Source organism: Stegostoma tigrinum, chromosome 29 (genome assembly GCF_030684315.1).
Source record: "Stegostoma tigrinum isolate sSteTig4 chromosome 29, sSteTig4.hap1, whole genome shotgun sequence".
Lineage (NCBI taxonomy): Eukaryota > Metazoa > Chordata > Chondrichthyes > Orectolobiformes > Stegostomatidae > Stegostoma > Stegostoma tigrinum.
The window spans coordinates 40124484-40151769 of NC_081382.1; the positions used below are offsets into that span (position 1 = coordinate 40124484).

Below are 27286 nucleotides of genomic sequence, written 5' to 3' on the forward strand. Positions count from 1 at the left end.
CTTCTGTTTTTATTGCAGCTGGACTAAAGTCTCGAACAAGCTTAAGTCTATTTCAGACAAAAGCCTGAAAGAACTGTGGATGCTAGAAATCAAGAACAAAAACAGCAATTCCTGGGAAAACTCAGTAGGCCTGGCAGCATCATTGGAGAGAATTAAGAATCAACATTTTGAGTCCAGTGACCCTTCCCAGAACTGTTCTGGACCTGAGAACATTAACTCCACTTTCTCTCCACAAATACTACCAGACCTGCAGAGTTTCTCCAGCAATTTCTGTTTTTCTTACTAAGACTATTTCCGCTCTGGGTTTCAAAGTGCACATTGCCAAAAGGCAATGTCCTCCCCGCCTTGTCTCAGCACCTTTTAAATACCTTTGTATTGTAGAGTCCTTCTGTTTCAGTTCCTGCATTCACATCTTACATGAAAGCTCTCCTTGCTTCAGTCTCAAATCCATCATTTAAAGTTTTGACATCAAAGGAATATTCATTCTAAGTTTTTGACCTTAAAAAAAAGAGGAGGACTTGTATTTATGTATCATTTTTCACAGCTGCTTTGGGTGTCGGTGGGAGGGGTTTTGGAAACTTAGGAAGGGAAGTGGGGGCCAGGTTTTAAAGAAGCTATGGGTCAGAGGAGAGATGAAAGGTAGTCTTGGGGATGATGACCATTGACTACTGTCATCAGCTGTAAAAATCCATCTTGTTTAATACCGACGCTCAGTAGCAGCAGTGCGTACTATCGACAAGATGTACTGCACAAATTCACCAAAGATCCTCAGGCACCATCTTCCAAATCCACAACCATTTCCATCTAGAAGGACAAGAGGGTCAGACACACGGGAACACCACCCCCTGCAAGTTCCCCTCCAAGTAACTCACCACCCCGACTTGGAAATATATCGCCTTTAGTGTCGCGGGGTCCAAATCCTGGAATTCTCTCCCCAAGGGTCAACCCACAGCAGCGTGGCGGTTCAAGAAGGCAGGTCACCGCCACTTTCCCAAGGGGGCAACTAGGCGTGGGCAATAAATGCTGGACCAGGCAGCGATGCCCACATCTCACAAATGAGTTTTTTTTTAGATACCCTTCAGGGAAGGAAATCTGCCATCCTTACCCGGTCTGGCCTACATGTGACTCCAGGCCCACACCAATGTGGTTGGCGCTTTGACTGGCCTCAGGGCTGAAGGGCTGCGAGAGTCGGGCAGCACCGTCATCCCACAAAAGAAATCCCTGTTGATAAGGGGCACGCTCCCCCCCCCCCACCCCATAATAGTAACCCACCAACATCCTTCCACTGTTTTAAACATTTCCAAACACTGTTCCCTGCCTCCCAAGACAAGGTTGTTATGGGTGGCCGAACTGACTGTTCATTCGCCCATCTTTATGGCAGGCAGGCTGCCAGTCTCACTGCCTAACCCCCACCCCCACCCTCCACGTTATGGCAGTGAGCCCCGAGTGTGGGCGGGACGTTTGTGAACTGGCCAACCCCCCCCCCCCCACTAAAACGATGGGTGGGGTGGTGCATAGGGGACCCTGTAACATCTAGCCCCCGCATGGCTGAGGGGCAAGAGCGTAAGAGTATTCCTAAATTGGAAAGGGTTCAGAAAGGATACACCAGGATGTTGCCAGGACTAGAGGGTTCGAGTTATAAGGAGAGGTTGAATAGGCTGGGACTTTTTCTCTGGAGTGTCAGAGGCTGAGTGGTGACCTCAGAGAGGTATATAAGATCATGAGGGGTTTCAATAAGGTGAATGGTCAAGGTCTGTTCCACAAGGAGAGGGATGTCAAAACTGCGGGGCACATTTTTAAGCTGAGAGGAGAAAATTGAAAAGGGTCCTGAGGGGCAGCTTTTTCACACAGGTGGTGGTCCGTAAGTGGGATGAACTGCCAGTGGAAGGGATGGATGGAGATACAATTACAACATTAATCACAATTTGGATGAGTACATGAATAGGAGGTAGGCGTCTTGAGGAAGGGTCGCTCAACCTGAAACGTTAACTCTGCTTTCCCTCCACAGATGCTGCCAGCTCTGCTGAGCTTTTCCAGCAACTTCTGATTCACAGTTCTTTTGGTTTTTTATTGCGAATAGGAAAGGTTGAGAGGGATATGAGCCAACCGCAGGCAAATGGGACTAGTTTAGTTTGGGGAACTTGGTCAGCAGGGGCGAGTTGGACCGAAGGGCCTGTTTCTGTGCTGCATGACGGTATGACTGAGTCACGGCTGACACACGCATGTGGAGCTGTTGCCTGTGTTCCAGTTTGCTGCAGAATCCCGCATACGGTGTGGCACTAAGGGAACTAAAGCAGAGAAATGCTGGTCGCCGCCGTAGCTTCTCTGGAGTAAACCCTGCAGAGTTTCAGCGCGGGGAGCATTCTCCACCCCGTCACCCCCCCCCCCCCCCCAACCGTTTCCCCTCTGCCACACACTGGCATTCACTCTGCCATCCACCCAGTTTCAGACCCGTCAACGTCGCGCAAAAATTGGTAACTTAAAAAAACCGTGGAATGACACAGCTCTGACACTGTGTTTCAGATATGAGCAGGAGCACAGTTTATTTAGTGCGTGAGAATGCACACATTTTATGGACTGCATGCAGTGATGTTTTATCAGAGCTGGAGTCAGAGATAGTCTGCAGCTCAGTAAGACTCTTTTCTAGTCTCATGATCCCCTCTGCTGTAGTCGTTGAGAGCCAGTAACTCTCCAGCAGCTACCATGTGCTTTTCATTAGGCTCCCTGATTGAACACACTGATTCCTAGAGCAGACAGAACTTCTTTTATACAAAGGACTTCTCTCTCAAAATCATCTGCACTCTACGTAATGATGGCACAGTTGGAAAGACTGGCTCTGCAGAGGTCACTCAAAGTTTTGTTTAAGTTTCCTTAGCATTGAAGCTTGAATGGTTTGTTGAAAAGAGTGGAAGTCAGAATGAACATCATTACCCTGAGCAAAGGTCACTGGAGAGTTGAGGGGACTGTAAGCCATGCCTTCCATTTTAATCACATGGGACTGTAATCAGTTCAAAATGTGATTGGTTCCAAAAAACAGCACTCTGCAGGATTCAAATCAAGGCAAAATATGGCCAATGCTGGAAATCTGAAACAAACACAGAGTGCTGGAGAAACTCAGCAGGTCTGGCAGCCTCTGTGGAGAGAGAAAGAGGATTATGTTACAACACAGACACATGCATGCAACAAACACAAGCACGCACACACACACGTGCAACACAACATGTATACGATGCACAAGCAAATTGCACACACATCTAATACAACAAATGCGAAAGCGCACACAATGCACGTCCACATACAACACAGCACACATGTACAACACAGACACACGTACAATGCAGATTCACACACATGCACATACAACACACGTGTACAACAGACACACACATGCACATACAACACACACGTGTACGACAGACACACGTACATGCACATACAACACGTGTACAAACACATACATACACATACAATACAACATACATGTGTACAACAGACACGCACATGCACATACAATACAACACACGTGTACAGTAGACACACATTCAATACAACACACATATGTATAATACAGACACACACACATACATGAACATACAATACAACGCACACACCATTCAAAACACATACATTAACTTGCAACACATTACACATGCAAACACACGTGGGAGTGAGTGTCCAGTCTGTTGTCTTGCCACTGTAAAAGGGATCTTGTCGTCAGCAAGTTGATGGTGAAATGTCGAATTGAATCTAAGCTGTCGTACTTAACATTTCAGAAAACAGAAACACTGGCCGACGTGCTTGTCAACAATTAGTTGTGAATGACTTCAGGTAAACATGTTTGAGGTCAGTGAGCCTTGTCCAATGCGCACACATAGACACCTGTCCCCTCACACAGTGGTTTGGGCCCCACACGGGAGATATTGCGCAGACAATGAAGGATTAGAGTGAAGTGGAATTGAACACAGAGGAAAATCCAAGGCACTTGTGCACTTCCGAGTTTTAACCTCCCATGGAGGAATGACCGCTCAGCTAGGCAGTATCTCTCCCTGTGACCCCAAAACAACCTAGGCTCCAAGTCCCACTCCAGGTCTGGTTGGCCACGGAAGGAGCCGGGTCAGTAACCAAATTACGATCACACCACTCTCTCACCTCACCCTGAAGGCGGGGTCGTCACTGGGGATACACAAGGCAAACCTGAAGCTTATAACAACATTACTTAAGGTTATTGTGTGACAGATAACCTCAGAATCCAGCAGACCTCGTTTATCGATGTACTCCACCATCTGAAAGATCGCTCCATGACCTGATTGGAACCTCGCAGGGTTCGCCGACCTCAAACATGTTTACTTGAAGTCATTCGCAACTAATAGTTGACAAGCACGTTGGCCAGTGTTTTTGATTTGAATGTTTTTTTTCTGAAATGTGAAGTACGACAGCGCAGATTCAATTCGACATTTCACCATCAACCTGTTGACCACAAGGTTCCTTTTGTAATGGTACCATGACAGACTGGACGCTCGCTCCTGCCCATGACGGAAATGTCCAGTAATTCCAAATAATTGTTTATAAACATTCTGGTGCATTTCGAGAAATGACCATGAACTATTGCTGAGACCTGTGTTAGCAGGTTAAATCTGTTTTAAACTAGTCCAGCATCGTCTCTGTCAGTAAACAGCTTCATTATGTACATGTGGAACAGTTTTGAAATGGTTGTTATTTGTTTATTCAATTACAAGCAAATATTTAAGTAACGCGTGTGTCTGTCTTGGCCAACTCAGAGTAATTTCTCCTCTATTGCAGCCATCAGGTTGTATCCAATGAAAACAATTTCCATTGCCCCAGTGCTAAGAGACAGTTTTATATACAGTTGATTGCATTGACGCTGCATAAAATAGATTAATACTGAAATAATTCCTTTTCTTTGCAGGAGTTAATTAATGTGGGTTGTGATTCAGAAAGCTAATTCTTACAATACCTTGCATTTCAAAAGAACAAATCCCTTTAGCATTTACTTAACCTCTCTTGCAATGTCTGGGATTTCATAGGGTCATGCAACACAGAAACAGGCTCTTCAGCCCAACCCGTCCATGCCAACCCATTTTCCTAAACGGAACGAATCCCACCTGCCTGTGATTGGCCCATATTCCTTCGAAACGTTTCCTGTCCTTGTGCCCGTCCCAACGTCTTTTAAAATTGTAATGGTACCCACCTGTAGCACTTGCTCTGGGAAGTTTGCTCCACACATGCACCACGCTCTGTGTGAAAAAGGAGAGAGGAGGGGAGATCGTAACATGGAGGACAGTTCCGTTAGAAGTGGCCGTAGTGGTGTTGTTGACATCTCATCACAGACAGGAAGAGGCATCGCACATGGGAGCTGGGAAAGAGGAGATGAGCAGAAAATGTTCAGGATGCACTGTAAGGAGCAACAACAGGCCTAGGGGTAGTATCAAGGTGAAAGGAGACCATTTGATCCATCAAATCTGCACTAGCTTTTTTCAGAGCCCAATCATCTTGCCCCTCTCGTCCCTCCTATTATATTCCTGCAATGTCCGTGTCTCTCTCAGATACTTAACCATTTCCCCACTGGTGCTGCAAAACATGGTCACTTGTTGGATAAAAAAATCTCTCCTCCTATCATCTCAAGTTCTTCTGCCAAACCCCCTTAAGCCAGAGTGAAAGCAAGATACTGCAGATGTCGAGGAGTCTTATTGGATGTCACAGGTTAATCAAACAGAGGATGGTGGAGAAGGTCAACAGGTCTGGTAGCATCTGTGGAGAGAAAAAGTTAATGTTTAGAGCCCCTTGAAGAAGTCATACCAGATGAAATGTTAATTCTCTTTCTCTCTCCACAGAGGTTGCTAGACTTGTTGAATTTCTCTGGAACTTTGTGTTTGCTTTAGATTTCCAGCATCCGCAGTATTAGTGGTGAGCACTGCAGCCTCACAGCGCCAGGGACCCAGGTTTGATTCCAGCCTCGGGTCACTGTCTGTGTAGAGTTTGCACATTCTCCCCGTGTCTGCGTGGGTTTCCTCCGGGTGCTCCGGTTTCCTCCCACAGTCCAAAGATGTGCAGGTTAGGGTGGATTAGCCATGGTAAAATACCCATAGTGCTCAGGGATGTGTAGATTAGGTGGGTCAAAGGGGATGGGTTTGAATGGGTGCTGTGAGGGCCAGTGTGGACTTGTTGGGCTGAAGGGCCTTTTTCCACACTGTAGGCATTCTATAATTACACCTTTATCCTGGCTTCCAGAGTGACCAGCTCAATTCCACATCCAACTTGCACATCTCTTGCCTTCCTGCAACATACCAACTGGTTTCTGTGAGCAGTGCAGCCCACTTTTCCAATGAGCTACCACGCTCCCGCAGCCCCTTCCAGCCTGAGTATTGACCTCACAGGTCTGCAGCTCCCATTTCCTATCCGGCAACATCAGCGGGCCTTGCCTTTGTTTCCAGGCATTCCCGTGGGATAGGGATATGGGAATCGGAAAGCAGCAGGGTTGGTAGTTTCGTCCCAAGCCAGTCAGATTGAAGCTTGTGGGTTTGACTGTGCAGTTAGCTGTAACGTGGGAAGTTCAACATCTCCAGCTCGCTGTCTGGCCCACCTCCTTCAAAACATTGATTTTAAAAAAAACTTCCACATTTATAGAAAATAGGAGCTAGGAGTAGGCCATTCAGCCCTTTCAGCCTGCTTTCCCTCACACCCTTTGATTCCTTTAGCCCCAAGAACTGTATCTAACTCCTTCTTGAAAATAGTCTGTGTTTTGGCTCCAACCGTAGCAGAGAATTCCATCAAGATTTTAGACAGTTCTGGTCGCACTGCTGTTGGAAGAACCTTATCAAATTGGAAAGAGCGCAGAAAAGATTAACCAGGATGTTGCTGGGAATGAAGTGTTTGAATTAGAACGTGAGTTTGCATAGGCTGGGACTTTCTTCCTTGGAACATGGGAGGTTTAGGGTTTATAAACCTTACAGAGGTTTATAAAATCGTGAGGGGCAGAGATAAGGTGAGTAGCAAAGGTCTTTTTCCCAGGCTAGGGGAGTTCAAAACCAGAGGGCATAGTTTTAAGGTGAGAGGAGAAAGATTTAAAAGGAACATGCTGGGGAGAGGGGTGTCGTTTTTACACAAATGGTGGTACTTTTAACGAGCGAACTGCCAGAGGACGTGGTGGATGCAGTCATAGTTACAACCTTCAAAAGTCATTTGGACCGGGACCTGAACAGGGGAGGTTTCGAAGGACATGGGCCGAATGCAGCAAAACGGGACTAGTTTAGTTTGGGAAACATGGTCAGCATAGACAAGCTGGGCTGAAAGGTCTGTGTCCATCCTGCCTGACCCTGTTGCCAGCCTGTATGTCTCCCAAAGGTGATCTTGTTCTGAAATTCTCTTAGCTAATGCTGGATGACTGTGGTCCTACATCATTGCAAGTTATTGAGGTGATTCGATAACCTAATGCACTCATTCAAACAGGCAGCGACTCTAGGATCCCCTCCTGTGGACAGGAATGTTCCAGATTCATTGTGGTGGCTCCTCTGATACGCTGTGTGGTCTCCCTCTCTGAGCAAGCAGTAATTAATGATGGTGTGTTTGTTAGCTCACAACTTTTCACCACGTCATTGCCCAGAATCCCTGCTCTGGCGATCGTGGATCTGAGGGCCATGAATGATTTACCAGAGTATGCGTCTGTGTATCTTGCCATTTCCGGTTACGTGGTCGTGTTTTCTATTGCGGTGGATCCAATTAGAATCCAGAACAGAATGACTCACCAGCTAAAATCTTCTTTTTTGCTTAGGGTCATCCAGGTGATGTTGGTTTTACTGGGATCCAGGGCCCAAAAGGACCTCCAGGATTAATGGTGAGCACTCATTTACTGCAGGGACATGGGTCTAAGGAGTGATCTGTTCGAGTCGGTGGTTATTTGAATGTCTGATTCACCGCGCACCATGTTACCTCAGTTATGACCCCCACACAACTATGGGAATATTGTGAACGGTCAAGGCTTTGGGCCTACTCCTGGAAAGTGGGGCTAGTGTAGGTTTGATAGTACAGAACTGATGGGTCCAAAGTCCTCTTCTGTGCTATGTGATTCTCACTGCGATGAGCCCTCAAAACCAAAGCGTTGGGCCTTAAGGAGCGTAGTGATTGGAATCAGATGGATCTCCTTGACTATGAGATCTGTGATTGGGGCTGTTAACCAGTCCAGGAGCCCAGGCTGACAGCTATAAACAGGAAATTTAGTGTCTCCCCAGTTCAGGGGAACCAACTTTGAGCTGGCTGATCGCAGCCAGTGTTTTGTGCACAAGCAAATAGAGGGTGACTATGTGATGTGATACTGGCCTCATTGCAGTTAGTTCGAGGAGCAATAAAATATCAAAAGAGCAGTATCTAGGCCTGCAGTTGAGCAATGCAGGGTTGTTTAATGAACAACTCAATGTCCTTTAAACAATGCATTGCACTATTTAGATGAATTTGTAAGCAGTTTAAAATTCTAAAACAAATCCAATTTCCAACAAGTGTCACTTTGTTAAAACATGAAACGGTAGGAAACAGGAGCAGGAGTAGGTCAGTTGACCTCTTGAGTCTGCTCCCACAATCATGGCTGATCTGGCATTCTCCATGTCCACTTTCCTGCCTTTTCCCTAACCCTTGATTCCCCGAGATTCTCACCAGCTCAGCCTTCAATATCCACAAGGACTCTGCCCCCACAGCTCTCTGTGATGAGGAGTTCTGAAGCCCCACACCCCTCTGAGAGAAGAAATTCCTCCTTGTCTCAGTCTTAAATTGGCGCCCCTTTATTCCGAGACTGTGCCCTCTGGTCCTAGACTCTGCCATGAGGGGGAAACATCCTCTTAGCATTTACCCTGCGAACCTTCTTCAGCATCCTGTACTGGCTCCAAACAAAGTCAGTGTGAAGCCATGTGCCTCAGGAAGGTACAGATCGAAAGAATGAAATGATTGCAGAATCTGTGTACATTTGAAAATTGAGCTTAAATGCACGAACGTGACCTAATCACTCCTAAAGATGTTAGTTACAGCTGTCGGGACTGGTCATTCGCTGTCAGGCACTATGCCTCACTAAACCCAATGTGGAAACAGCTTTCGCTATGGAGTAAAATAGAACTGTAGAGAGGGAGTTTTATCTGTGAACACAATTTGGCAACGTGCAATTTAGAAGCTGCAAATAAACGTTGTCTCCTCTATATCCAGGGCAAAAAAGGCATCATGGGTCCTTTTGGCATGACAGGCCCCGTCGGGCATCCAGTGAGTAATTTTTATTCTGTTTCCACAAAGTTGAGAAGATCAAATATCAAAAGTAATTGCTAATATTTGCAACTTTTACCAAGATGATTACAGCTCAAATTTGATGATTCTTTCTTTGCCTTTTAGGGTCCAAAGGGGTATAAAGGAAATCAAGGTGATACGGTAAGATTAATTAAGCTGAAAGGATTCTTTCTGAATGCCTTTACTGAGCTCCTTCGGTTTGAGGAACTGAGGTGTTGCTCTGTATGTGTCCGATCGTTCATGTCAGTTCTTGTTGGTCAAGATGAGGAGCATCACTGATGGGGCACAGGTCATTTTCCAACCCACTTGGAATAATGTGGGGGCTCGCCAGGGTTTGCACAGGGAAGAGGGAGGGGATAGCGTCTTCAGGGGGTGGAGCAGTGTATTACAGAGGGCATTGGGGGGATAGTGCAGGGGAGTGGTCAGGGAGCTGTGCAGTGGGAGGAGTGTGCAGGTGGCAATACAGTTGGGGGGGGTGTGCAGGTGGCAATGCAGTGGGGGGGGCTGCAGGTGGCAATGCAGTGGGGGGGGCTGCAGGTGGCAATGCAGTGGGGGGGGCTGCAGGTGGTAATGCAGTGGGGGGAGGTGCAGGTGGTAATGCAGTGGGGGGAGGTGCAGGTGGCAGTGCAGTGGGGGGTGTGCAGTGGGGGGTTGTGCAGGTGGTAATGCAGTGGGGGGGGGTTGTGCAGGTGGTAATGCAGTGGGGGGGGTGTGCAGGTGGTAATGCAGTGGGGGGGGGTTGTGCAGGTGGTAATGCAGTGGGGGGGGTTGTGCAGGTGGTAATGCAGTGGGGGAGGTGCAGGTGGTAATGCAGTGGGGGGTTGTGCAGGTGGTAATGCAGTGGGGGAGGTGCAGGTGGTAATGCAGTGGGGGAGGTGCAGGTGGTAATGCAGTGGGGGGGGGTGTGCAGGTGGTAATGCAGTGGGGGGAGGTGCAGGTGGTAATGCAGTGGGGGAGGTGCAGGTGGTAATGCAGTGGGGGGGGTGCAGGTGGCAGTGCAGTGGGGGGTGTGCAGTGGGGGGGGTGCAGGTGGTAATACAGTGGGGCGTGCAGGTAACCATGCAGTGGGGAGGGGTGCAGGTAGCAGAGTAGTGGGGTAGAGGGAGGGTAGCCAGGTCGCAATGCAGTTGCGGGGACTCGGACAGCAATGCTGGGCGGGTGTGGTGGAAACGGCAGTGTCAGACAGTGATGCAGTGGAGGGAGGGGAGCGTTAAGCAGCTGTGTATTGGTTAGTGAGTCAGGGGACATTCCATGAAACTCCCAAGTATTAGAACCGAGATGGTGAAATTTTGCAGATCATTCGCCCATATTTGATCGAAGTTGTGACTAACTCTGTCATGAATGTGAAGTGAGCTGAACTGACCAAGAACATCTGCCTGCTAGCGAACCATGAAACGGATAATTATTGATTGAAAATCGAGGAACCCTAGTGGACTGTAGTTTTCTCATCATTATCTTCTTTTTTTACCATTTTTGTTCCACGGCCGGATGTCAGGGACCACAAGGACCCAAGGTAAGGTTTTCCCCAACGGTCATTCTTCAGACTGAAGTGGCATTTAAGTTGGGTCACTGCGATGGGGGTTGGAACCAGTGACCGAGTAAATGTGGTTGAACAACTGTGTGCAGCCTTGTATCAGAGCCCCCTCCTGCTCCCTCGGCCCTAGCCCCGGTTGTCTCAGTGAGCATAGCTGCCATGTTTGCTAACTTTCTCTGTATCTCTCCCTATCTCCTCTGTTATTGCTCTCCCAGCCTTCAGATTGGTCACTGTTGCTCCACCGCTCAATCCACCAATACTCGCAAACTGCTTCTCCATCTGCCATTTCCACCCCCTACCCTTCCCCAACGTCCCCACCAACTTTCCCTCTCCAAACTCCATGAATATGTTGTCACCTCCCCATCTTTGAAATGCCCGACATCCCCATCCCCCCGATCAGATTTATGCCCTACCATAATCTTGTCAAAGCCATCCATGCTGTCCCATATAAATCTCTCTAAGCTCATCATTTTCCAACTATGTGCACCTTTTCTTGTGATCACGCAGGACCACTGGTCTCCAGCATCTCTCCACTGTCATCCCAGCTGGTGGGACTGTTCCCAAGCTAGTTATCTCCTTATCCATCTAATTGTAGCCACTTAGAATCACCCAGATGGCCTCCTCTTCCCTCTCCTGCAGCACCAACCTCGATGTGTCCATGGCAATCCTCTCCTGAACTTCTGACCTGTACACCGCCTCTTGGAAACATCATTCTGAAACACACTGTCATTTCTCACATGAGCAACACCCTGTTCCATCTCCCCAGCGTCTATGGATTTGATTTCACTTATTGTGATCATGTGGACCTAAATACAGTGAAAAGTTTTGTTTTGCAAGTAATACAGGAAGATCACAGCAAACAAGGACACACAGATCATTGGGTGCTTATACAGAGTGAGGCATATATTGCTCATAACACAGTGTGGAGTTGGAGGAACACAGCAGACCAGGCAGCTTCAGAGGAGCAGGAAAGTTGATGTTTTGGGTCAGGACCCTTCTTCAGAAATGGGGCCATTTCTGAAGAAGGGTCCTCCCCTGAGAAATGTCAACTTTCCTGCTCCTCTGATGCTGCCTGGCCCGCTGTGTTCCTCCAGCTCCACACTGCGTTAGGTCTGGCAACATCTGTGAAGAAAAATCCAAGTTAACATTTCGGGTCTGGTGATCCTTCCTCAGAACTCAATCTCTCAGTCTCAGATTCAACATCAGTTACTGTTTGTGGAAGAGTGTTCTAGATTTCTATCACCCTCTGTGTCATGCGTTCTTTCCTAATTACACTCTTGAAAGTGTTGGTTCAAATTTCTTGCCTCTTCCAGCTAGTGCGAGACTCTGTAATCAGCCTAAATAGTTGGCCTCTGTTCACCCTACCTATTTCCCCTAATATTTTCAAAATTTCAATCAAATCGCCTTTTAATTTTTTCAGGACTGTGGAACCATCATTGGTTTGTTGTAGCATAGTGGTGGCGTCCCTGCCTCTGGACTCAAAACCCCAACATTAGGCCCTACCTTCTCCAGAGGGGTGCCATAACATCTCTGACCAGGTTGATAAGAAGATAATGACAATGCTATTTTTGTGAAATCTATCCTAATCCCTGGAATCCAGATATCATTCTGGTGAATCTGCACTGCTGTCTCTCCAGCACATCCCTTCCCCAATCCACTCAATGGGCCCAAAATAGCAACTCTGTTTCTCTCTCTTCAGATGCTGCCAGACCTGCTGAGTTTCTCCAGCCATATCTGTTTTCATATTTATAGTGGAATTGTCTTTAGTCAGACGTTATATTGGAAAATATATTCATTGGAATTTAGAAGAGTAAGGGGGATCTTATAGAAACATATCAAATTGTGAAGGGAATAGATAAGATAGAAGCAGGGAGGATGTTTCCGCTGGTGGGTGGAACTAGAATGAGGGTGCACAGCCTCAAAATGAGGGGGAGCAGACTTAGTGCAGAGTTGAGGAGGAACCTCTTCACCCAAAGGGTTGTGAATCTGTGGAATTCCCTGCCTAGTGAAGCAGTTGAGGCTTCCTCATTGCATGTTTTGAAGGCAAAGGTAGATTTTTGAATCGTGGAGGAACTAAGGGTTATGGTGAGAGGATGGGTAAGTGGTGCTGAGGCCATGATAAGATCAGCCAGGATCTTATTGAATGGCAGAGCAGGTCCGAAGGGCCAAACGTCCTGCTCCTATTTCTTATGTTCTTACGTAAAATGATGGGATACTTGATAATTTGGGTAGGTAACTAAGGCGGGAAACCTTCCATACGTACTCAGATGAACACTTGAAAAGTCCTAACATTCAAGACTATAAGCTTAGTGCTGGAAAATGCGGCTAGTATAGACTGAGTGTTGCTCTGGTGGTACAGACCTGATGGGCCAAAGGGCCTGTCCTGCATAATTTGATGGCTGTATGATTAATTTCTCTTTAGGGTCCTGTCGGCCCACGAGGACCTCCTGGACCACCGGTGAGTTTCTACCTTTTCGCTTTATCTCGAGAAAGCTTTCAGCAATGCGACAACATCACTTCCTATTTTAAAACTCTTTGTGATCAGTACACTCAGAACATAAACACTGAAGCCCCAAACGATCCGTTCAAAAAAACAAAACCGCAGCATTCACTAGTTGATTAGCTCTCTTCTGATATTTTCAACAGGGCCCTCCTGGAATTCAAGTCACACTCGTAAGTATTTGTTTTAATTACATAAAGCAGCTACATAACCTGTGCGCTCTGCATTCGTTCGCAGCCACAGCTGCTGGTAACTTAGTGAAATCACGGGGGATTTGACAGGGGGACACGTAGAGAAGTCGTTTCCCTTTGCGCGAGAGTCTAAAACCAGACGGTGTCATCTCCGGGAAAGGGGTCCATGCATTTAATTCGGAGATGAGGAAGAATTTCTCCTCTCGGAGGGAAATGAACCTGTGGAGCTCTTTACTGCAGAGGGCTGTCAAGGCTGGGTTGTTAAGTATATTTCAAAGCTGAGATGTTCGATCAGGAAGGGTTGTATGGAAAAGCCAAGAAAGTAAGTTTAAGCATGATCAAATGGACCAGGATCTCAATGAACGGTGGGATCATTCTGCTACTTCTGCTCCAACATCTTATGGTTTTACAGTGATCGCTACTGTTACAGCAATGCCTTGTGCAGAATGTTGCGTTGTTACAAATTTCTTCATCCAGAGAGCAGGTGAGCCTATGGAAAACAGTGACCTCTAGTTCTGGAGTTACAGAGTTTGCGGCAGCCTGGAAAGATGCTCTTCTGCCCATCATGTCCATGCTAGTCACCAAGCATCTACTCTATTGTAATGCCAATCACCAGCACTTGCCCTGTAGCCTCATATGCTGTAGCGTTTCACATGCTTAACTATGTAGTTCTTAAATATTCCAAGATTACTCCCATAAGATGAATTATCCTTTTCCATCCAACCTGTCACAACCCCAAAGCATCTTATATCTGTCAGTCAAGTGGTCTGTTACCTGGTTGCGCCCCTGTGGATACAAGTCACACAAAGCAGTTGAGGCTGAACCATTGAATGTCTTCAAGAAGGAGTTAGGTGTAGATCTTCAGTGTCAAGGGATCAGAGTGTACGGGGGAGAAAGCAGGAAAGGGGGACCAAGTTGCATGATCAGCCTTGATCGTATTGAATGGTGGGGTAGGCTCACGGGGCCGAATGGCCTTTCTCTTGCTTATGTTTCCTTTGGGCAGGCAAGTGGCTATCAACCACAGCGTCATAGATAGAATGGTATCACAGAAGGAGGCCATTTGGCCCCTCGTGTCCATGCTAGCCGAAGGAGCAATTCCCCTGCCTTCTGCATGTAACCCTTCATTATCGCCCATTTCAGATAAATGTCCCATTCCCCGTTGAATGAATCAGCCTCAATCCCATTTGCAGGAAATGAATCCCACTCATTCTGTGGAAGAGGTTTTGTTGGTGTTGCTACTGTTGCTGAATACCTTAAATCTGTGGCTTCATCTTTTGGTTTTTCCACTAATGGGATCAGTTTCTCCCTCTCAAGTCTGCCCAGAGCTCCCCATGTTTAGGAACAACTTGATCAGATCTCCTCTCAACCTATACTCTACAGAGAACAGTCCCATCCTCTCTGATCCATCCCATCCTTTAGCTGCTTCATGTTTCTCATTAGAAATATTTGCAACATTTTTACACATTGCACCAATCAAGGGGAGTTGTAGTGTCAAATAGCACAGTAAAAGACCTTTCGGCCCAACTCGCCCATGCTGAGCAGGTTTCCCAAACAAAACTAGTCCCATTTGCTTGCAGAGATTGTAGGAACTGCAGATGCTGGAGAACCTGAGATAACAAGGTGTGGAGCTGGATGATCACAGCAGATCAGGCAGCATCAGAAGAGCAGGAAGGCTGACGTTTCGTGTTGAGACCCTTCTTCAGCTTGCGTTTGACCCGTATTCCTCTAAACCTTTCGTATTCACGTGCCTGTCCAAACTTCTTTTAAATGCTGTAACTGTACCAGCCGCCACCACTTCCTCTGGCAGCTCATTCCACATACGCACCACCCTCTGTGTGAAAAGTTTGTCCCTCAGGTCCCTTTTAAATCTTTCCCCTCTCACCTCAAACCTATGCCCCTCTAGTTTTGAACTCCCCCCACCCTGGGGAAAAGACCTTGTCTATTTGTCTTATCTTTGCCCTCACAGGATTTTAAAAGTCTGTATAAGGTCATCCCTCAACCTCCTACACTCATTGGGAGAAACGACCCTGCCCCGCTGTATTCCCTATGCCTCAATCCCTCCATACCGGGTAACATCCTGGTAAATCTTTTCTGAACCCTCTCTGGTGTAAGAATATTCTTCCTAAAAAGATTCTACAAACACATCAAGAGCAAGAGGGCACTTAGAGAGGGGTAGGGCCGTTTAGAGGTCAAGGAAGTCATCTTTGTGTTGAAACCTGGGAGAGATACTAAATGAATATTTCGCATCAGTTTGTACTGTGGAGAAAGAAATGAAATCTCGGAGAACGCAGAGAAATAAACTTTGATATTTTAAAAACAGTTCGCATTTTAGACAAGGACTTTCGGGAGGTTCTAGAGAATATAAAGGTGGATAAATCTCTGGGACTTGATGTAACGTATCCCAGACCATTGTGGGAAGTAAGGGAGGAAATTATGAGACCCCTTGCAGAAATATTTCCATCATCTATAGCTACGGGCGAAGTGCCTGGTGGCTGGAGAGTGGCTAATGTTGTACTTTTGTTTAAGAAAGCTGATAAGGAGAAACTGGGGACCCATAGCCCTGTGAGCCTGTCTTTGATTGTGGGTAAATTGTTGGAGGTGATTATAAAAGACAGGATTTCTGGACATTTAGAGAGGCAGAAATTAATTAGAAATAGTCAGTATGGTTTTGTGCGAGGAAAATTGTGTCTCACAAAACTTGATTAGGTTTTTTGAGGATTGGTGAGGGCAGAGCAGGAGACATTGTTTATCTGGATTTTAACAAAGCCTTTGTCAAGGTTCTGCATAGCAGACTAATTATTAAAGTTCAGTCACGTGGGAGTCAGCGTGAGTTTGCCAATTGGATACATAATTGGCTTAACAGCAGGAGACGGAGAGTATTGATGGAGGTAACAGGAACTGCAGATGCAAGCTGAAGAAGGGCCTCGACCCGAAATGTCAGCTTTCCTGCTCCTCTGATGCTGCTTGGCCTGCTGTGTTCATCCAGCTCCACACCTGGTTATCTCAGTAATGATGGAGGATGGCTTTGCAGTCTGGAGGCCTGTGACCAGTGATGTTCTACAGGGATCAGTTCTGGGTCCTGGTTTGTTTGTTATTTATATAAATGATTTAGATGAGAATATAGAAGGCATGGTTAGTGAGTTTGCAGAATTAGTGGCATTGTAGACAGTGAAGAAGGTTTTCTAACATTACAGAGGGATCCTGACCAAATTGGCCAATGGGCTAAAAAACTGCAGATGGAGTTTAATATGCCAGGTATTGCATTTTGGTGTAACAGACAGGGGTATGGCTTATACAGTTATTTAGTAGTGTTGTAGAACAGAGGGACCGAGGGGTTCAGTACATAATTCTTTAAAGTTTGTGTCATACGTAGACAGGATGGTTAAAAAGGTGTTTGGAACACCTGCCTTCATTATTCAGTCCTTTGAGTACAGGAGTTGGGACGTTATGTTGAGGTTGTACAGGACATTGCTGAGGCCTGTTCTGGAGCACTGTGCCCAGTTCTGGTCACCCGGTTACAGGAAGGATATTAGTAAGCTGGAGAGGGCTCAGAAGAGATTTACCGGGATGTTGCCGGGAATGGAGGGTTTGAGTTATAAAGAGAGGCTGGATAGGCTGGGACTTGTCTCTCTGGAGCGTAGGAGGTTGAGAGGTGACCTGATAGAAGTCTATAAAATAATGAGAAGTATAGGTAAAGTTGATGATAGTTGTCTTTTTGTTCCATAAGATGGGGGATTTCAAGACTAGGGGACACATTTTTAAGGTGAGAGGAGAGTGATTTTAAAAAGACATGAGGCGACTTTTTTACACAGAGGGTGGTTTGTGCATGGAATGAGCTTTTTGAGGAAGTGGTGGATGTGGGCACAGTTACAACATTTAAAAGACATTTGGACGGATATATGGATAGGAAAGGTTTGTTCTACAACACTACTAATTAACTGTATAAGTCATACCCCTGTCTGTTACACCAAAATGCAATACCTGGCATATTAAACTCCATCTGCCACTTTTCAGCCCCTTGGTCAATTTGATCAAGATCCCTCTGTCATGTCAGCAGGCAGGTGGGACTAGTCTGGTTTGGGATTATGGGTCGGCATGGACTGGCTGGACCGAAGGGCCTGTTTCTGTGCAGTGCGACTCTATGACTCTATCCACTTACCCTCGGAGGGTGGCTCCTCCCAGCCAGATTCTTGACCCCTCACCCAGGTGTGGGGGTTCCAGTAGGCAAGGCCACCACGAAAATAGCCTCAGCACTTCACCGAGCATGGGATGTTGGCTGTTTGGCCCATCACCCCTGGACTAGCCCCTCTGTAAGAGCTTTCCGCTCCATCTCCACCCCCACCACCACCCCACTCCTCCCTGGCTTGAGGCTGAAGCATGTTCTTATTTTCTGACATTTATCATCTTCAGAAACACGAGGAGCTAGACGCAGCTCTGCAAGCGTTGATCGAATCGAAAACTGCACTCAGGACCGAGGTAACTGTAACACTCCTCACCCAAACCCTGACCAGTTGGGCCCATATTTTTGAGAATTCCTGTAACATAGCCCATCATAAAACAAAACACTGAAGTAATCTTTGCCATTCATTAATGAAGAAGTGACCCCTGTTTTTCTCATGCAGAACTATCAGAATTCAGATGTACCTTTGCTTGACCAGGGAGCGGAGATCTTTAAGACCCTACACTACCTCAGTAATCTTATCCACAGCATTAAGAATCCGCTGGGAACCAGAGACAATCCAGCTCGTGTTTGCCACGATCTCATGAACTGTGAGCAGAGAATGAACGATGGTGAGTCCAGACCCTTCAGTAATTGGCAGCTCAGCTCATCCACAAACACAGTGGCTTCATGAAGAGGCAGTGCCCCAGCGCCAACAGAATGAAAACAAAATACTGTGGATGCTAGAACTCTGATGCTAATGCAGAAAGCGCTGGAGAAACTCAGCAACGTCTCTGGTTGCTTGAAGCAGTCGGGGGTATTGCTGATGTTTGGAGATTTGCGTTCACATCCTCTGGTCAAACTGCACCCATATGGTCTGCGGAGGGAGGATTCAAACACAGGGACGTCACCTGCTTTCTGTTAGCTCTGTGTTTTCAATTCACTCTCCCCATTCCCAGAGAAGCCCAGCATCCAACCTCTCTACAGTGTCCACCCCGTCAGACTGACCAGTCTGTAATGTCCATTCTGTCAGACTGACCGTTCCACCCCCAAGTACTGATCTGACAATAGTGTCCGTTCTCTCGGACTAACTGGTAAATAAGTCAACCCGACCAAGCGTCAGTGTCTCAGACTGTCTGGACAATAGTGTGTCCAATCTCTGACTGAATGAGTGTCCAGTATGTATGCAGTACTGTCCTGGTCACAATTTATTGCAGGTGATTTTTGTCACAAGTTAGCTCCCAGCTCAGAGCCCATTGACTTGATGATCTGAACAGTGCAGTTTCTCTCAGTGTCCTCTAAAGAGTCGGGATCGAGCCTTTCTCTTGTATTCGTTCTTTAGGCACTTACTGGATTGATCCTAACCTCGGCTGCACCTCGGATACAGTCGAAGTGATTTGTAACTTCACGAGCGGTGGGCAGACCTGTCTCAAACCCATCACCGTCTCCAAGGTAAGACTACAGAATTGGTTTCTGAATTTTAACAATCAGTGCTGTTTTGTTCAAGCCTGCATATTTAATCTGAATGTCTGGCTAGAGAGAGCTGATAACAGATTAAACCTACACCTTTTTCTGGACTGAGTCAACTTTCCAGATTCAGAAAGATTAAAAGACACAGTACATACCAACAATGAATGGGTGTTAAAAAAAAAACCAAAGGAACTGCGGATGCTGTGAATCAGGAAACAAAACAGAAATTATTGGGAAAGCGCAGCGGGTCTGACAGCATCTGTGAAGGAAAAAGCAGAGTTAACGTTTCGGGTCCGGTGACCCTCCCTCAGTTCTGATGAAAGGTCACCGGACCCAATGAAAATGTGTAGGCCAGTCAGCCCTTCACATGCCTGCTCTCCCATTCCATGGCTGATCTGATTTTAACCTCAACTCAACATTTCTGCACATCCCTGATAATCTTCCATCCCCTTGGTCATCAAGAATCTATCTCCACGAAAACCAGAAGAAATGCGGATGCCGTAAATCAGAAACAAAAACAGAAGTTTCTGGAAAATCTCAACAGTCCGTCAGAGCCTGTGGAGGGAAATCAGAATTAATGTTTCAGGTCGAGTGAGCCTTCCTCGCAATTTATTACCATTGCCTTAAAAATATTTAAAGATTCTGCATTCCCTGCTTTTGAAGGAAGCGAATTCCAAAGGTTCACAGCCCTCTGAGAGAACTGTTTAACCTCAACTCTGTCTTAAATAGGTGAACCCTTATTTTCAGGCCACAAACCCTAGTTAAGGATTTTCCTACAATACAGACCATCCTCTGCACATCTGCCTGGTCAGATTTCCTCCGGATCTTAAATGTTTCAATTACGGGTCCTCATAGAAGCCTACCAAATTCTAACTGGTTAGATGCAGGAAGGATGTCCCTGATGGAGGGGGGAGTCTAGAACCAGGGGTCACAGTCTAAACAATAAGGGGCAAACATTTCAGGACTGAGACAGGGAGAAATGTCTTCACCCAGAGAGCAGGTGAACCTGTGGAATTCTGTACCACAGACAGCAGTCAGAACAAGTTATTGTGTGTTTTCAAGGAGGAGGTAGATATAGCTGTTTGTCTAGAGGGATCGGGGGTATGGTGGAGAGCAGGATTGGTGTATTGAACTCAATGATTAGCGGTGAATGTAATGAATGGAGGAATCACAAGTAGCTCACTCTATGTTTCTGTGTCACCTCTGAATGTTCTAAATGCCAAATGAAACGGGTCTAGCTGGCCCAGCCTTTTCTCCCAAAGCTGTCCACCCATTCCAGAATATGCCTTCGCACTTTGAACTCAGTTTTGATAGATGTTCCATGGATGGATTTGTGTCCCTTGGTGTGGAAACAGTCATTAAAATCTGCCGCTGTCAAAGCACAGTGGAGCTAAAACCTGGAAAAGCGGGGTAGGCCTGTAAGTGTCTGTGGAAGAAGGAGACGGGGTAAACATTTCAGGTCCGAACCCTTTCCATCAGAGCAAAGTAAGCTCTGTTAAAACACTGCTGTGAGCTGCTGAGTCACTCGGAGCAGATCTGGGCATCTTATCTTCGGGAAGAGGTATCTCACTTGAAGAGAGAGCGGCACAGATTCACAGGAATGCTATCCAGACTTCAGGGGTCAGGAATGATTCCACAAAAGTGGCATTGTCAATATTTTCTCCTCATCCTGTTCCGAGATGTTGTCATACACCTCTGGGACAGTTGGGACCTAAAACTGGGGCTTCCAGTCCGGAAGTGGGGACACTAACCACGGTGCCACAACAGCCCGACACTAACTCCATATTCCCGATAAAAGTTAGAAGCTGGTCTCATTGGAATTTACAGCAACATTGGAGGGAATATGTAGGGTAAATAGATACAATTTATGCTGGTTAGAGAGTCTCGTACTAACTGGAAAAGGCAATCATTTAGAGCCAATTCTTTCAGGAATGGAATTAGGAAAGACCACATCACACAAAGGGTGATAGAAATTTGGAACTCTGTTCCACAAATAGTAACTGATGTTGAATCTGAGACTGAGAGATTTTTGTGAAGCAAAGTTATATGAGGTCCCATTTGGAATTAACTCACAGATCACCAATGATCTCGTGAACGATTGAACAGAACAGAGGGGCCGAGTGGCCTATTCCTGCTCCCTGTAACTGTCCCGTACATTTTATTGACTCTTACTGTTTACAGGTCTACATCCTGGGAGATATGGGATTTGTGTAGCTTTAGGATTAGGGCACTGGGATCTCCAGCTGAAATGGTGCTGGTAATCTTTTCGTCAGGACAGAAAGCAAGAATACCAGCATTTCAAACCTCACTGCAGCAGCAGGAGAGGGTCCTAGTTCAGTCAGTCAACACCATTGAAATTTCGTAGAATCTCTATAGTGTGGAAACAGGCCCTTCGGCCCAACAAGCCCACACTGAACCTCAGAGCATCCCACCCAGATATAATCTACACATCCCTACGGGCAACTTCCCACGGCCCATCCACCCTTTGGACTGTGGGAGTAAACCTGCGCAGATACGGGGAGAGCGTGCAAACTCCACACAGAGTTGCCTGAGAGTGGGATCGAACCCGGGTCCCTGGCACCATGAGGCAGCAGGGCTAACCACTGAGCCACCGTGCTGCCCACTGTGTTCATCCAGCTCCACGCTTTGTTATGCTGCCCTGTTGCTGTGGGTTTTCTGGAATTGGGAGTTCTTGCACCGGTCCCGATGAATGTAAGAGGAGAAGGTTCAACAACATGTTCGACAATACTTCCAGCCAGGCGACTGGGGTCACTGCTGGGTGCTAGAAACAGCAACAGCCGGAACTTTTTGTATCTCACAAACTGAAACCATGGATGTGATTTTGAGTCTGCAGCTTGTTTGACGCGGCAGTACTGGTCAGGTACTCCAGGTGGCAGTGCTGAGACTAAAGGCAACACCATCTATCAGGCTAATAAAATGTGAGGCTGGATGAACACAGCAGGCCAAGCAGCATCTCAGGAGCACAAAAGCTGACGTTTCGGGCCTAGACCCTTCATCAGAGAGGGGGATGGGGTGAGGGTTCTGGAATAAATAGGGAGAGAGGGGGAGGCGGACCGAAGATGGAGAGTAAAGAAGATAGGTGGAGAGAGTATAGGTGGGGAGGTAGGGAGGGGATAGGTCAGTCCAGGGAAGACGGACAGGTCAAGGAGGTGGGATGAGGTTAGTAGGTAGCTGGGGGTGCGGCTTGGGGTGGGAGGAAGGGATGGGTGAGAGGAAGAACCGGTTAGGGAGGCAGAGACAGGTTGGACTGGTTTTGGGATGCAGTGGGTGGGGGGGAAGAGCTGGGCTGGTTGTGTGGTGCAGTGGGGGGAGGGGATGAACTGGGCTGGTTTAGGGATGCAGTGGGGGAAGGGGAGAGTTTCAAAATCTCCCCTTCCCCCACTGCATCCCTAAACCAGCCCAGTTCATCCCCTCCCCCCACTGCACCACACAACCAGCCCAGCTCTTCCCCCCCACCCACTGCATCCCAAAACCAGTCCAACCTGTCTCTGCCTCCCTAACCGGTTCTTCCTCTCACCCATCCCTTCCTCCCACCCCAAGCCGCACCCCCAGCTACCTACTAACCTCATCCCACCTCCTTGACCTGTCCGTCTTCCCTGGACTGACCTATCCCCTCCCTACCTCCCCACCCACACCTTCTCCACCTATCTTCTTTACTCTCCATCTTCGGTCCGCCTCCCCCTCTCTCCCTATTTATTCCAGTTCCCTCCCCCCATCCCCCTCTCTGATGAAGGGTCTAGGCCCGAAACGTCAGCTTTTGTGCTCCTGAGATGCTGCTTGGCCTGCTGTGTTCATCCAGCCTCACATTTTATTATCTTGGAATCTCCAGCATCTGCAGTTCCCATTATCTCTGACACCATCTATCAGGCTCTTAGTGCAACTGTAACCTTTTGCAAATTTCTCTAAAATTCTTTTGTTGGTTTTGATGGTTTTAACTGAAAAGTACAACAGAACTTGAATGCCTCACAGAAGACGAAGTGTATGGGCATCTACGGGCCGTTTCAGTGCACATTACACAACCCCAAACAAAAACAGAAGTTGCTGGAAAAGCTCAGCAGGTCTGGCAGCATCTTATCTTTTTTAGATTCTTGACAGTGTGGAAACAGGCCCTTCAGCCCAACAAGTCCACACCGCCCCTTGGAGCATCCCACCCAGACCCATCCCCCTATAACCCACACACCCCTGAGCACTATGGGTAATTTAGCATGGCCAATCCACCTAACCCGCACATCCCTGAGCACTATGGGTAATTTAGCACGGCCAATCCGCCAAACCTGCACATCTTTGGACTGTGGGAGGAAACCGGAGCACCCGCAGGAAACCCACGCAGACACACCCACAGAGAACGTGCAAACTCCGCTCAGACAGTCGCCTGAGGCTGGAATTGAACCTGGGTCCCTGGCGCTGCGAGGCTGCAGTGCTAAGCACTGGGCCACCGTGCCGCCCTTACATTTCCATGGAGAAAAATCAGAGTTAACGTTTCGGGTCCGGTGAGCCTTCCTCAGAACGGAGGGTAGCTGGGAAAGTGTTGGTTTATGTGCAGAAGATAGGTTGAGGGAAGGGTGTAATGTGTTCATGATAGGTAGGGATAGAGCCCAAAGAGAGAGCAGAGCCCTTGAACATACATTATTGTTCACTCCTTGGTCTGGCCAACAGTTCCATCTCCTTGGGCTCTATCCCTACCCATTGCTTACTCCATAACTCCCTCCCCCACCCTGTCTTCTGCATATACACCAATGTTTTGAGAAGATTTGTAGCTCAGGTTGAGTTTTGCTAACTGCCATCAGTTCTGAGGAAGGGTCATCGGACCCAAAACGCTAACTCTGATTTCTCTCCACACATACTGCCAGACCCGCTGAGCTTTTCCATCAGTTTCTGGTTTTGTTTCTGAGTACCTGCATTTGCAGTTCTTTTGGTTTCTATCACAGAACCTCTCCTCCACCCAGACAGCTGAAACCCCTGTTAAAGTGCGGACTCAGTCGTCGATCTGATCCAGTGTGTAAATGACACTCTAGCCTGTACTTGGAAACCCCAGGTCTACAGTCATCTCAAAGCTATGCGTGCACTGGCCCATTGAGCCTGCTCTGCCATTCAATGAGATCACAGCTGATCTGATCATCCTGCACTCCACTTTCCTGCCTTTTCCCCCATACTGATAAAAGAGCTGCCTATCTCAGCCTTGAACTTATTTAATGACCCAACCTCGACAGCCCCCTGCGGTAAAGAATTCCACAGATTCACTAAAACAAACCAAGAAACTGGGGATGCTGGAAATCTGAAAGGAAACCAGAAATCGCTGGTGAAACTCTGGCACCAAAAACAGAAGTTGCTGGAAAAGCTCAACAGGCCTGTAGCAAGAAAGCAGAGATCTGATGGCGGTTTGAAACATTAACACATGGGCAATTTCTGTTTTTCTCGTTCCCTCCTACTTTTGTGTCATCTGTAAACCGGGGCTGCGGTACTTCTGCTTTCCTCATGCAAGTTGCTCATGTACGTTGTCAGTAACAGTGACCCCAGCCCTGATCCCTGTGGCTCTCCATTGGTTGCCAACCTGAAAATACCCCTTTGTCCCGACTCTCTGTCTTCCATTTGTTAACCAATCCTCCGTCCATGCCAGCATGCTACCCCTAATGTTATGGGCTCTTACGTGCCTTATCAAGCACCTTCCAATGGACTAGCCCCTTTTGGAGATTGAGTTGCCATGGGAACATTGTGAGCCATGCAAGTTGATGAATGCAGATGTTGATAGTGATGGGAGAGACTCCAATTTTCTTGGCACCATGTGGCCAGCTCGAAAACTCTCTGGACTTTACTGCCTGCTGTTGGCATGTGTACTGGGAGGACGTACAGGGTGATGTTTGGCCTCGCTCTGAAAGTGGGCCTCACACCCTGAGTTTCTGTCAGTGGTAGAGGTGCCGCCAGCTGGCTTGGCTTCAGAAGTGAGGATGTAGTGCGCTAATTGGATTCTCACTTCCTCGAGTTTAAAGCGTTGAGGATGCGATCTGATTTCAAATGAGGAAGCGATTTGACGGGCAGAATGGAGGGAAACCATTGCCTTGGCTTGGAGATGAGCCTGGAAGAGACCAGGAGAATAGAATTCAAAGTGGAGCTGAGTGGGAAGGGTTGGGGATTGGGTGGGGGGGAGTCGGTGAAATCAGCCAGCTCTTGGAAATCTCACTAGCCATTGGAAACCTGCAGTTCATGACCCCAGAAAGAAAGGCTGCATTTACCTAGCACCTTTCACCACAACCAGGTGCCTTGAAGCACTTGACAGCCAATGGAATGGATTCAAGCCCATTATCACAGCAAGCAGAAAGCTTCCACATTACAGCAACATGATAATGGCCAGGAAACCTACTTCAGGCGTTGTTGATTGAGGGATTAATATTGCCCAGCATGTCAGGAAGTGTGGCCCCTGTTGCTCTGCAATTTGGCAGCCTCCCCATCTTTCACACCCTGCCGTGGACCCTCATCTAACATCTCGTCCAAAAAAAAGAGCAAGAGATGCCGGGCATTTCCAACATGGAGATGAGTAGACCCTGGGCAGGGGCAAGGATATCAAATGAAAAGCAAGATGGGAAAGTGAGATAATAAAATGTGAGGCTGGATGAACACAGCAGGCCAAGCAGCATCTCAGGAGCACAAAAAGCTGACGTTTCGGGCCTAGACCCTTCGTGTGAGAGCCGAAACGTCAGCTTTTGTGCCCCTAAGATGCTGCCTGCCCTGCTGTGTTCACCCAGCCCCACACTTTGTTATCTTGGATTCTCCAGCATCTGCAGTTCCCATTGTCACTGATGGGGAAGTGAGGCTGGGGCACTAGTTACCGAAATGTTCAGGTGGACTGAAATGAAAGCCTCTTGTTTCCGCATTCCAAACAGTGAAAGTTTGAATAACTCTCTTCATGCTGTTGAATAAACAGCTGCGTGGAGTTGCACAACAAATATTGTGATGATTGCTTTAACCTTGTCCCTGTTGGCAAATAGTTCTGTAGAATCTTGAAACAAATAAATTACTTTATATAGTTACAGGTGGCACAAACACATCAGTTTAAACCCGGGGCTCAACCTGTAACTATGTAAATCCTGAGCAAATAAATACTGTAACTAACACATTAAATCTGAGCTCATCCTGTGCCATTCAGTTAAGCACAGCAAATATTAGAGCTGCCACTTTGGTGCTGGTTTTATTGTGTAGCTTTGTAAGCTTGAAGGCATTTGCTGCTTCGATTTTTTTTGTAAATTATTTGTTCCTAGGCATCACTGTACAGAGGGCTGTTAAGAGCCAATCTACTGTCGACCTAGTGTTCTGTTGAACTCTAGTGTCGCCACGCTGAGAGTTGAACACCCAACCCTCGAGTGTTGACTGCATTTGTGAAACTACCACAAGGTTTGGGCAACTAATCGACCTCAGCCAGAGAACCATTTGCAATGGCTCCCCGAGATAACAAAGTGTGGAGCTGGATGAACACAGCAGGCCAAGCAGCATCTCAGGAGCACAAAAGCTGACGATTCGGGCCAAGACCCTTCATCAGAGAGGGGGATGGGGTGAGGGTTCTGGAATAAATAGGGAGAGAGGAGGAGGTGGACCGAAGATGGAGAGAGGAGAAGACAGGTGGCCCCCCCTTCCAGTTTCTGGCTGGGCAGGCAATGCAGAGTGACGCCAACAGCGTGGGGTTCAGTCCCCATGACTAGCTGAGGTTACCATGAAGTACTCTCCCTCTGCCCTTGCCTGAGGGGTGCAGACCCTCAGGTTAACCCACCACCAGCCACGTCTCTCCCTAATGAAAGGACTAGCCCTCTGCTCTCAACAAGACTGTGGCAACTTTACCTTCTTCTTTTGCCTCTGGTGTCCTTTAAGCCTTTGTTCTGTTCCCCGTTCCTGCCCCTGGACATTGTCCTCCGAAGATGCACAATCAGGTTTTGTGTATACCCGCTCCGCACCCAGCTGTCCCTCCCCTCCAACTCTGTGGACCCCCATCGTTCTTCAGAAATTGTCTTGACTGCTTGCACCCAGTCCAGAATGAGAGGAAGCTCAGGCATGATCATACAGAATGGTCCAGCAGACTTGATGGGCTGAATGGCCTGTATCTAGTTTTTGAGTTTGTATTTGCCATAACCGATAGCGGGAAGGCC

General features: G+C 47.3%; 1 protein-coding gene across 3 annotated transcripts in view; it reads left to right on the forward strand.

The window, feature by feature from the left end:
* Positions 1–27286, forward strand: part of col27a1b (collagen, type XXVII, alpha 1b) — a 660800-nt gene that overhangs the window by 623808 nt on the left and 9706 nt on the right. For all 3 annotated transcript variants that reach the window (XM_048559048.2, XM_059638229.1, XM_048559047.2), the window contains exons 51-59: positions 7790–7852; positions 9205–9258; positions 9385–9420; positions 10775–10792; positions 13236–13271; positions 13460–13486; positions 17915–17980; positions 18127–18295; positions 19006–19115. In XM_048559048.2, coding sequence (XP_048415005.2) covers positions 7790–7852; positions 9205–9258; positions 9385–9420; positions 10775–10792; positions 13236–13271; positions 13460–13486; positions 17915–17980; positions 18127–18295; positions 19006–19115 — 579 coding nt within the window. The remainder of the gene's footprint in view (positions 1–7789; positions 7853–9204; positions 9259–9384; positions 9421–10774; positions 10793–13235; positions 13272–13459; positions 13487–17914; positions 17981–18126; positions 18296–19005; positions 19116–27286) is intronic.